The 12260-nt window shown below is 46.5% G+C and overlaps 1 protein-coding gene across 11 annotated transcripts in view; it reads left to right on the plus strand.

The window, feature by feature from the left end:
- Kiaa1217 (KIAA1217 ortholog) overlaps positions 1-12260 on the plus strand; it is a 479642-nt gene that overhangs the window by 168537 nt on the left and 298845 nt on the right. For 2 of the 11 annotated variants that reach the window (XM_050152631.1, XM_050152642.1), the window contains exon 1: positions 1045-1452. The exons of 6 other annotated variants lie outside the window; for them this stretch is intronic. In XM_050152631.1, coding sequence (XP_050008588.1) covers positions 1383-1452 — 70 coding nt within the window. In that variant the 5' untranslated portion in view covers positions 1045-1382. Of the gene's footprint in view, positions 1-1043; positions 1453-12260 lie in introns of those variants that run through there. 3 more of the 11 variants (XM_050152643.1, XM_050152632.1, XM_050152637.1) reach the window with 3 other exon arrangements.

Here is a 12260-nt window from a genome sequence, read left to right on the forward strand (position 1 = left end):
CAAGGCCACAATCCAGCCCAGAGGCCAGCCATTGTTCTGCGCACATTCCTGGTCTAAATCGGTGTCCAATCCTGTTTGAATGGACTGTAAATTGGGTGAAGGTATGGCGGGCAGGATGACCATTGTCCTTTCCCCCTGAGATGATATGGGGCAGCAGATTAAAAGGTCACACCTTCCAGGTTAGCTCTTGGGTTCTTTTCAAATCTCCATAAGAGCCGGGGCAAATGTTGCTTGGATTATTTTCCCACCCTTTTTGTGTGGACATTGTGCCTCCTATTTTCACTTTCTGGGAAATTCGCCAGCTTTCCAAGGACTGGGTAGTGAACAAAATAAATATTTGTAGGTGGTTTAAAAGGAGAACAAGTCTGTCGGATGTAATCCTGCCCATCCAAAGGAAAGCATTTTAATTGCCTTTCAGATGTTTTTAAGTAATTAACTTGAGCAACCCGGAAGGTTGATTTACTAGGTGGCTTTTCAGATTTGTGATCAAGAGGTGTGTGTGTGTGTGCGTATGGTTGTGTATGGTGTGTGTCTGTTTGTGTGTCTGTGTTGGGGGAAAGAAAGGCGTCTTAGAAGTGAAGGTGAAAAAGAAAGAGAGGGAGGAAGGGAGGGAGGAAGGAAGGAAGGAAGGAAGAAAAGAAAGAAAGAAAGAAAGAAAGAAAGAAAGAAAGAAAGAAAGAAAGAAAGAAAGAAAGAAAGAAAGAAATCAAAGCAAAGGGTTTAAAATCGGGGGTTAAAGTCCTGGTAAGGAAGTGATTGAAACCGACCAGATAAAATTACAATACTTCTTTATAGATGCTAATTAGTTCCCTACAGAGTTGGTTTGTAGAGTGTTTATTTCACAACATTTAGCATATACTTATCTTTAAAAAGAAAGAAAAAAACTTTTAAAGAGGTTTCTCATAACTTTGGAGGATTCAGCGGTTCGCTGCTTATTACTCAGCCTATCTGGGGGGCCTGTTGGGCTCCTGAGATTCAAGGGGGCTGGGCCTGACTTGCAACAGCAGTTCCTGTCCCTACTCCTGTGTGAAGTGTTTGCCTCGCCCGGGGAAAGCCGGCAGGCTGCGTCCTGGGTCAGCAGAGCGGTCACCTGTTGAGCGGCAGAGGCGGGGACAGCGGCCGCCTCCAGGGCACAGCCCCCAGTCCTGGCGACAGCGGGCGGGTGGCGGACGTTCTGGGACCCGGGCCGAGAGAGGCCGGGCCCTGGAATGCGGTCTTCCCGGGCGAGGGAGACTTTGCACCGGAGTGGAGACTAGTTGGGGTGGGGTTTCGCCGGTCCTCTCCGCCCCACCTCCGGGCCCCCTTCCAAGCGCTTTCTGCGAGCTTTCCGAACTGCGCTCTGAAGTTTCCAGAGTGAGGAGCCTGGGCGGCCGGCAGGGACAATGGAAGAAAGCGAAGGCCAGAAATGTGAGCCGAACCTGCCTCCCTCGGCAGACAGCAGACAGATGCCCCGTAAGTAACAGTCTTCAAAGATGGAGTTACACGCACGCTGCTTAGAACTGGAGACCCAGAGCCTGGCGCCACGAAAAGTCTATTTCTTTGCGTGGGGCGCGTTTGGGAGTGGGGGTGTGCGTTTTCAAACTAATCCCAGAGCTGTGGTTTCTTGGCTCTGCTTTATTTGTGGCGAGATCTTCCTAAGTCGGGGAAGAGGCGGTGCATGGTGTCAAATTGGTCGAACAGTGAACAAGCAATTTGTGCGGGATCCCTAAGCAATGACAAATGAATCACCCGACAGCGTTTTGATAATTTCCCGGTGCTTCAGGAGTCTCTGAAAGGCAATTTTTGCGCCTACCTTCAGGGCGCTGCGGTTCCATTCATTGGTTAGGAGTTTTAATGGGGGGGGGGGGGAGGGACTTCTTGTAGGATACAAGGTTTTGCAGTGCTTTAGAGTTAAATTGGAGCTTAAGAATGTTTTTATTTTGCAGATCCGAACGGCAGGGGAGTACTTGAGCATCTGGATGATAGATAGAACTCTGGGGCTTTCTGTTTAAATGTAAAAGTTGGGAGTTTTTAAAACAGCTTTCCTGTATTTTCTCCAGGCAGTTTCTTTTCTACATTGTGTTTATAATAGACTTTTCTTTTCCGTAGGGAATTTCCAGAACCTTATATAGTTCCAAATAAATCTTGCTGGGAGGGTGGGTAGCTGCAGACAGTGATGCTGGCGCCCATCGGCCCCTCTCACTGAGTAGGCTGTCGGGGCACCTACCACACAATCTTGAACCGTCCCTGCCTACCCGTCCAGGTTCATGCAGGGGCCAGTTAGTAACACATGGATGTGCAGGAGTGCAGAGCTGCGCACGGCAGCGCGTGGGAGTGGGGATTATGCACAAGGGAAAAGGTGTGTGTTTTTAAAATTAAAAAAAAAAGGAAGTAGCACATGACTCATCCACACTGAAAATGCAAAACCGAGCCAGACAGAAGAAAATACAATCAGCAGACAGAAATCCCCCAGCCAACTGAAAAGGAAGCCTGTCTCAAATGCTCAATGAATCCCTGAGCCTGGGGGGCGTCAGTCCGCTCGTCTGAACGTCCCAGCGTTTAAGCTCGGTTTGAGGCTCCCGGGGTTGGTGGCGTCCAAGCTAAACCCTCCTCCCCACTCACTCTTTTGATAGGGCCGATCTTCCTACAGGAATTCAACCTCTGGGACTGTCCTGAAAAAAAAAAAAAAGACCCCGATTCTAGAGGGGGCAATTAGACCAGGACCAATTTAAGAACCAACTCTGAAACAAGCGGAGAAATTCATTGGTCAGATCCTCGCTTCGCTTACTGGTCCATTCCAGGAATATTGAACTTCTGTTGTGTAGTAGTCACTGTACCAGACGCTGGGGATCCAGCGATGCAGAACCCAGATGAAAAACAGTCCCCTTCATTGGACTGATGATGTTCTAAAGGGCTAAGGGTGGGGCAGAAACAAACAATGAAAAAATAAGCCAAATGAGGAGCCTGTCAGATGGCTGGGATGTTGGATTTAGTAAATAAAGTGGAGAAACGATGAGTCATTTTAAAGCATACGTATTTCTTAAAGATTGTGTGGGATAGACTTAGACGAAAAATATTTTTTATGCTCCTAAGCTTCCTATTTTACTGGAGATCCTTTGTTTTATCTGGTGATTCTGTTGGCTAAAAATAAGGGGCTATAGGGAAAAATAAGAGCAAGGAAGTGGGGGTAAAATCAAGGATTATGAGAAAGCACGTCAGTGAGGTGACACTCTAGCAGAGATGTGAATAAACCAAATTCACAGCATGAGAGGGAAGAGGGAAGAGCAGGAACTTGGGAGGAGGAGAGGAGGGAAAGGGGTTGAGAGGTCGCCCAGGCCGGATTCTGTAGGGCTTGTAGAACTGTGGGGAGGTCTTTGGCACTTACTTCATGGGAGGTGGGGCGCTTCTAGCAAATATGATTTGCCTTTTATTTAAAGAAATTAATTTTAATTAATTAATTTGGAACCCTGGTAGAGAACCTAGAGCCGTAAGCCTCTTAGGTAGGAACTCAAGAACTCTACCAGGCATTCGAAGGCACTTAGTGGCTCAGGAGGGGTGTGCAGCTTCACACAAGGGGACTGGGGGAGGGGCAGCGAGGCCTGTAAGGGAGGCTCCTGAAGCAAAACAGGCAAGAAAATTTGCGCTGCTTCAGGCTAGATGTGATAAGCAGCAGGCGATAAGAAGCAAGCAGATTCCTAACGTATACTGGATGCAAAGCCAAAGGAATTTGCTAAGATCAGATGTAGTGTGAGTAGAAAAAAGAAGTCAGAAACACCTTCAAAATATTTGATCCAGGTAGCTGGAAGGATGGAACTGCATTTACCTATGGGGGAAAGCATTTAAGAGAAAGAGCTGGGGGGTTAGGGGAGCAGCATTTCCTTAGTGTGTGTGAGGATTAAGAAAAGTATACAGGTGTTGGTCAGTGGGTTGCCAGGGGGACTGGAGACTGAGCTTTCCCTCCTGACTACCTCTGTGCTGATTGATGGCCCTGGGCGCCCAAGAACTAAGATTGCACCTGGGCCTTCAGGAAATGACAGGTTAGGGACATTGGAAGGGGGGTGGGAAGGTAGTAAAAGGAGAGAGAGTCCCAGTTAGAATCTCAAGATTTGGTTCTGGCTGCTCCACGCGAGCTTCATTGTGTGTATGTCATTGCGTGTACGTCATTGCGTATGTGTCGTCGTGTGTGCTTCTCTGAGTGTGCTTCACCGAGTGTGTTTCAAGTGTGCTTCACTGAGTGTGTTTCACTGAGTGTGTTTGACCATGTGTGCTTCAATGCATGTGCTTCATCGAGTGTGTTTTACTGAGTGTACTTCACCGAGTGTACTTCTGAATGTGTTTCACTGTGTGTACTTCACCGAGTGTGTTTCATCATGTGTGCTTCTCTGACTGTGCTTCTCTGAGTGTGTTTCACCGTGTGTGCTTCACTGCGTGTGCTTCTCTGAGTGTGTTTCACTGCGTGTGCTTCACTGAGTGTGCTTCACTGCGTGTGCTTCACTGAGTGTGTTTCACCGCGTGTGCTTCTCTGAGTGTGCTTCACTGCATGTGCTTCTCTGAGTGTGCTTCACCGTGTGTGCTTCTCTGAGTGTGCTTCACTGCGTGTGCTTCACCGAGTGCGTTTCACCTGAGTGTTTCACCGCGTGTGCTTCTCTGAGTGTGCTTCACTGCGTGTGCTTCTCTGAGTGTGCTTCACCTCGTGTGCTTCTCTGAGCACGCTCCATTGGGGTGTGCACGGTTTTCTTATGGTGAGCTGAAGGAGCAGTATCTCTGAGGCCCACATCACCTGCAGCCGTATGTGCTCATCTGTCACTGTGCTCTCTCTGTATCTCTGCCTGTGTATCGGTTTCTGCGGTTACAGTGTGGGGTTCCTGGGCCAGGACTGTGTCTCACGGAGTGACAGAAGGCCGACGACACTACTCCGGAGACGTTGTGTTATCAGACAGCTGTCCACAGGGAAACCTTGAGTGAGCTTGTAACTCACACCTTTGAGAATAAAAGAGAACTCTATAAATAATTTTGCTGGGCAACAGGTGTAACTCAGAGCTATTTAAGAAAGGTGGCAGGCATATGGTCATCTCAAGAGTCTGGGGGACAGTGATAGCACCCTGGGTTACGGACTTCCTGAAATTTTTTTGCTCCTGGAGTCTTTCATCTGGGAAGATTTGTATGACTCTGGATATATACAATTGTAAGAGAGGCATATAAATCAAACATTTACTGGAGCTAAATCATAAAGACGATTATTTTAAAACAATCCCTTTAGAACTGGAGAGATAGCCCAGTGGTTAAGGGCGTGCACTGTTGTCCAGAGGACTCAAGGTCCCATGCTGAGGAGATTACAACCCCTCATAACTCCTCTGCACTCTGGGCAACTGTATTCATATGCACAAATGCACAGTTATAATTAAAAATAAACCCTTTAAATAAATATCATAAACATCAATTAACTGTAAAAGAAAGTTCTTCCCCCCTCCCCCATTTTTCTTTTTTTGAGACAGAGTGTCACTAGTTAGCTCTGGCTAGGTTGGAATTCCTTATACAGACCAAGTTGGCCTAGAACTCACAGGAATCTTCTTGCCTCTGCCTCCTCAGTGTTGGAACTGGGATTAAATGCATGTGCTACCATGGTTCTGTGTGTGTGCGTGTATGTGTGATGTATAAAATATGATCATTTATTAAAGATGAAAACAAATTTGCACACCAACATGAATGTGCTTGTTTATTTTTATATAAGGATTTAAATCTTGGCTGAATATTTGATATGGCAAGATACAGAACATCTTTAAAACTTTTCAGTGTTGATAGTTTGATTTTATAATAGTGCTGAGAGCATCATGATACAAACATGTAGCACCAATGTCAAAAATATGTTTAAAGCCATTTCAGAAATTGTGGAAATTCTGTTCCAATTCCAAGTCAATATTTGCTGAATAATTTTTTTTAAAAAAATGAATCTTAATTCAGCATCTTAAACATTCTAAGATAAAAATCACACATCCTAAGATAATACATGTTGAAGACACACTAATTTGATACATGCTGAAGGATGACAGTAGGAAGCTATTTAAAGTCCTTATTTTTTATAATTAAACCATTCTTTTTCTATAAGAGCATAAAGCTTTGCATAAATAGTAAAAGCACTGAAATTCAAAACATACAGTAATTGAATCTGAGCCACAGTATTTCCAGAAGCATTGGCTGGCAAGTTGTGGCATGGTGGCAGATGCCATGTGAAGCATGCGTGGTGTGTGTTCAGAACCAAGCAAGCACGCATGGTGTGTGTTCAGAACCAAGCAAGCATGCACGGTGTGTGTTCAAAACCAAGCAAGCATGGTATGTGTTCAGAACCAAGAAAGCATGGTGTGTGTTCAGAACCAAGCATGCATGGTGTGTGTTCAGAACCAAGCAAGCATGCACGGTGTGTGTTCAGAACCCAGGATCCTAGGAAACAAAATGCAATGTGAGCAAGCACTGCCAGAAACCTCTCTGATTCATTAGAACTTGGTTTATTTTGTTTTAAACATAGTCTCACGTAGCCCAGGCTAGCTTGAACTTTGTACGTGGCTGAGTATGACCTTGAGCTCCTGATCCTCCTGCTTCTACCTCCCAAATGCTATAATTACAGGCACACACCACCATGCCTGGTTTTATGTGTGTTGCTGGTTTACTTTTTACTTCTTTCTTTCTTTCTTTCTTTTGGGTGTGTGTGTGTGTGTGTGTCTGCATGCCTGAGTCTATGTACTATCTGTGTGCCTGCTACCTGTGGAGGTCAAAACAGTTTGTGGAATCCCTTGGAACTGGAGTTAAAATTTGTGAGCAGCCATGTGGGTGCTGAGAATCAAACCTGGCCTCTGTGAGAAGTGAACGCTCTTAACGTCTGAACTACATCTTTAGCCCCTGATTATCCATATTTGATTTTGAATTAATTGTTGCTTGTTGCAGGCTTCAAAACCCTTCACTGTTGCAAATTCTTTCACAGCTCCACATTTATGTGACCCCCATAGGTGTTATGGTAAAAATAAGATGCTGCAGATTCCCAAGTGGCAGCAGTGGGCAGCAGGCACGAGGCCATGGCCAGCCATGAAGGCAGCCAGGCAGGGAGCCATGTGGCAGGTGAGAGACTGAGACAGATAGGCACACCATGCAGAGTGAGGTTGGATATTTATTTAGTGGGTTATGGAAAGGAAGGGGAAAGGGGAGAAGGGGGAAGAGCAGAGAGAGGCAGAGAAAGAGAAACGGGGTGGGGGGAGTGGGGAGAAGGGAGAAGCTGCCTCTTTGGGAGAGAGACTAGAGGTGGAAAGGAAAACATGAAGGTGGGGGGAGGAAGGGAGTGGGTGGGGCTTGTCTCTTAAAGGGACAGGACAGATCATTACAATCGGTCCAGAGTGTGAAAAGCTGTGTGTTTTTGGCAGAGAAGGCATTTGGTAGCTATTGGTGTAATTTGTTTGAGATGGGGTCTCATGTAATTCAGGCTGGCTTTGAACAAATGTGGTTGAGGCTGGACTTGAACTCCTGATCTTCCTGCCTCGTGCCTGGCTGTTGGTGGAATTTGAATCTGTGTCTTGTTTTCTTTAGAGGCCATGGTCTCTTAGTGTGATCCTTAGGATGTTGCCCACAACACGAGTTCCTGTTCTGGCTTTTAAGGGCATTTTGAAAACTATGCCAGAGTCCATCTACCTGCTTGCCTCCTCTGGCCAATGACTGGCAGCCTCCTGTGGAGTACCAGCCTAGGGAATGAGAAGCATTCAGTCTGCGCTCTGAAATAACCCATCCCGTCTCTACCCCGTGTCTCCTTTCACTCTTCAGAGCGCTGCCTGACACTCAGATCGTATATTAGTGCGTTTGCTGACTCTAATCATCACGTGGATGCTCCTATTCAGGGAGAGATACAATCTATCTTGATCACTGCTCCAACACCCTCCTACTCCCTCAGCCTTTGGAACAGGCATTTCATCAATATTTGTGTGAATGAACAGTTCACTCTGTCAATTAACTTGAATCCACACAAGAATGCTTTTCTAGATTAGGGAGCAAGCTGTACCTATTTTGTGTAAAATCTATACCAGGAATTGTATTTTATCCTTGACATTATTTTTTTAAGAAATGTATTTATGTGTAGGAGTGCTTTTCCTGCATGTGTGTCTGTGCACCCAATGCCTACCTGGTGCCCACAGAAGCCAGAAGAGGGCAAGGATCTCCTGCAACTGGAGTTACAGACAGTTGTGAGCTGGGAATTGAACCTGGGTCCTCTGGGAGCGTAGCCAATGTTCTTAGCTCTTGAGCTCTCTTCAGCTCCCCCACTACTACTACTACTATTATTATCATGAATATGTGCGATGCGATTGCAGATATACCTTGCTCCCTGTGTACAGGTCCGAGGATGGCTTTGTGGAGTTAGTTTTCCCCTTCCACCACTCTACAGCTTCCAGGAAGTGAACTCAGGTGGCCAGGCGTGCTAGCACTTCTCTTTGGAGCCATCTTGCCAGCCCACTGACCTCAGTTTTTAAGGTCTTTTATAGGGATGCAATGGCCCCGTTCCAACAGTAATTCCTCTACAAGTTTGTATATGGTGATCTCTGTAATATTGACAAGAGGACCGGAAAACCAAGGGACACTGAACTGAGTGTCCAGTAAACATGGCCATTATTCAGGCCCAGTGTTCTTGGTGGCTTTATATGGTCAGGGTCAATTTCCTGGTCCCACATACTGGAGTGTGTTGCCCTTGAACTAACCCTTGGGTGCCCCTTTGCCCCATCAGCACACTATCCCTTTGGAGGTGTCTCCTTCGCATTCATCTGGCCAAAGAGTGAAGACAGATACCCTGCACAATTATTTAGGAGACCTTATTTAGGGATTCTTGTTACTTCTGCTACATTACACTCACTGGAATTAGTAGAGGGTTCCAGATAGACGGAGGGTACAAGAATTGGACTCTGCCTGTGTGAGCAGCCCAGGGGATGTGTCCATTCCAATAGAGTGCAGTGGTTGTCACAGTAAGTTGTCACCCAAAGGCTTCACAGCCAAGCAGCCTCTCCTTGAAGACCAGTGCTCTTTGGCAAGGTTGGAAAGCTCCATCTTTCCTAGTGTGAGGGCCCACTGGCTGTAATCCTAGCATTTGGACAGCTGACTCCAGAGGTCAGGAAGTGCGAGTCTGGCCTGGGCTGCAGAGACTGTCTTTAAAGAAACAAAACAAAAACCAATCACAACACTGCAGCTATGAAGTGAGGAGGAGCTAGAGATGTGGGGTGGTAGGCAAAGTGTCTGACTCACAAGCAGAAGGACCCGACTTTGGATCTGCAGAACTTGTGTAAGTAGCTAAGTGTGGTGCACTTGCCCATGGTCTCAGCCCTGGAGCTGGAGACGGGAGGGTCTCCAGGTTTGCTGACAGCCAGACTAACAGAATTTAATGAGCTCCTGTTTTTCTACCTCACAAAACACAAGGTGGGGCATGGTAGAGGAAAATACCTACCCTTTATCTCCGCCTTCCACACAGGCGTGTACAGACACATTCACAAATACAAGTGTGCATACACCGTATGCAAACACACACACATACAAAGGAGTATGTGGACTACCTAATATTTAGCAGGGTATGTGTGTGTGTCTTAGATAACCATCTAAGACAAGAGTTCATGCTCTATTACACAGCAGCCCCAGCTGACCTGGAATTCACTATGTAACCTAGGCTAGCCTTGAACTCCTACCTCAGCCTTCTGAGTGCTGAAATGGTAAGCTTGAGCCACTGGACTCCCTGACCTTGACCAAGGAAGAAATTCTCAGAGAATTTTAATTCAATGGTAGAGTGCATATTTAGCATGTACAAGACTCTGGGTATAATCTTCAGTACAAAAAAAAAATTAAAAGCAAATAAGATAAAACAAAATAATTATCCCAAGAAGATAGCTGCACTTGAGCTGGTTCCCAGCAGGTTGTGGAGTGCAGTCCCAAATCCCTCACCGTGTCATCTGACTCAGCCAGAGTAACCAGACCATGGCAAAGACACCGGCTCCTGCAGTTTGGCAGTTGCCTGTCTGCAGAGCTTCTATGTGGACGGCTCCTTGGGATGCTTGCCTTCCTATAACCTCTGCCTTTTTGCATTCAGCCTCCCCAGATCCTCTCTGCTTTTCATGTCCAGGAAGCGAACTCATCCCTGCTGGAGTCCCCAGGTCTCTGAGGAGCAGCTCTTTGGTCCGCCTGCCCTCCTCCTCCCCACTTCTGCTCTGGAGTATCTTTAAGGGCTGGTTTTCCATTGGAAGCTCTTGCTTGCTCTTTGCCCTGCTGGAAGTGGGCTCCCTGGAAGAGCTTGGGAGGGGCAGGAAGAGGAAACAGGGCTGCCTTTCAGCTTTGCCCAGGCCTTGTCTTCAGGCTACAGCTTCACTACTTTGTTGGACAAGGAGTCCCAGAATAGCAAAGAGTCGGGCACACCCATATTTACATCTTAGCACTAGCGTTCTTTCCAAACAAGAAATAGAACTGCCCTTCTGTTTGGCAGCTTGAGAGCCCACACTTGTGCTTTTCTTTATTCATACGGATAATGAGGAATTGACCCGCTTGGGTCTGACACCGTGACTGTGGAACTCTGACAAAATGCACTGTGCCCGTTCCTTCTCTTGGTTATGATGCCCCGCCTGACGTTACGCTCAACTAAAAGGCCGCATTCTCCCCACATGACTACAATGGTCCAGATGCCAGTTCTCCTTCAAGTGTCTGGCAGCTTCCAAGAGCAGAGGAAAGGGCCTACGTGACGATGAGGGGTGTGAAGTGGTTTTGTGTGGACAGTGTTGGCTTGTTCGGGGCGCTGATTCCTGGGGCTGGGACAGAGGCAGAGGGGACCGATGGAGCAATGGATGAGGGTGATAAGAGAGGTGGGCTCTGTCCACCAGGCAGCCTGCATAAGCCTTCTTTCTTGCTAACTGCGGGTGCTGTTTCCACTCCTTTAATCCAAGACATGTTCAACCTTGTTAGACAGCTGGAAAATTATTTAGAAAGCCACAGGAATGTGAAAGAGATAGAGAAGCAGTGTAAAGTTGATGTAACTTCCCTCATGACAAGCATCAGGTAAGGCTGAGAGTTTGAAGTCCAGGCAGTGGGATGGCGAAGAGGATTATGTGCATTGTAGGTTGACAGTGACCTCAGGACCCTACTTCTATGTGGTCTCTCAGTTTACTTCAAGAAAGAAAGTGGGAGACTCCATAGTCTGTGGGGCTAACTGTTCTTGTTGTCTCGGCTGACCCTGCTGATCCCTGGGTGGAGCAGCTGTGTTGCTGAAGGCCTCTGAGTTCAACGTGTCTTCCACCTGTCTGTCTGACTGGTTATGTGTGACTCTTTTTTTATATTTATTTATTAAGTATACAGTGTTCTGCCTGCACACATGCCTGCAGGCCAGAAGAAGGCACCAGATCTCATTACAGATGGTTGTGAGCCACCATGTGGTTGCTGGGAATTGAACTCAGGACCTTTGGAAGAGCAGGCAGTGCTCTTAACCACTGAGCCATCTCTCCAGCCCTGTGTGTAACTCTTTATCCGTATGTCTGAAGAAATAGCCTTGCCAAAGATTCATATTTGTTCATTAAGCTAACTGTCCTGGATAACTTTCCCATGGATTATTTTAATGTTGTCGAAAACAGTCTTGAAAAGCCACAGGGCTCTATCACTCACATGATGGTTTTGGCTAATACAAAAATACATGTACAACACACACCGTACAAAAGAAGAAGTTGAGCATCTTCGTGGCGCATGCCCTTCTCGGCCTGAGATATGCTCTTTCTGCTCTTAGCTTTGTTTTTCGTGGTGGGCTTGTGGCTCTGACCCAGAGCCTTGTATATCCCAGGTAAGAGTTTCACCTCTAAGTTCCATCTTCTATCCTGCATTCGGCTCTATGAAACAGACTCCATGACTTCTGAGTTATTAGGGAAGAGAGGCTAAAAAAAAAGAGAGAGAGAGAGAAATAAAGATATTATTACTTAATAAAGATTATTTTTACTGCCGGGCGATGGTGGCGCACGCCTTTAATCCCAGCACTCGGGAGGCAGAGGCAGGCGGATCTCTGTGAGTTCGAGACCAGCCTGGTTTACAGAGCTAGTTCCAGGTCAGGCTCCAAAGCCACAGAGAAACCCTGTCTCGAAAGAAAAAAAAAAGATTATTCTTACTAACTAAATAAAATTATACTAACCCCTCAATACCTTCTTTTTTTTTTTTTTTTGTTTTTTTTTGTTTTTCGGGACTTGTGACAGGGTTTTTTTGTTGTTTTTGTGCCTTTCCTGGAACTCGCTCTGTTGGCCGGG

Source organism: Alexandromys fortis, unplaced genomic scaffold, assembly GCF_014885135.2.
Source record: "Alexandromys fortis isolate MF-2015 unplaced genomic scaffold, M_Fortis_MF-2015_v1.1 scaffold_54, whole genome shotgun sequence".
Taxonomy (NCBI): Eukaryota; Metazoa; Chordata; class Mammalia; order Rodentia; family Cricetidae; genus Alexandromys; species Alexandromys fortis.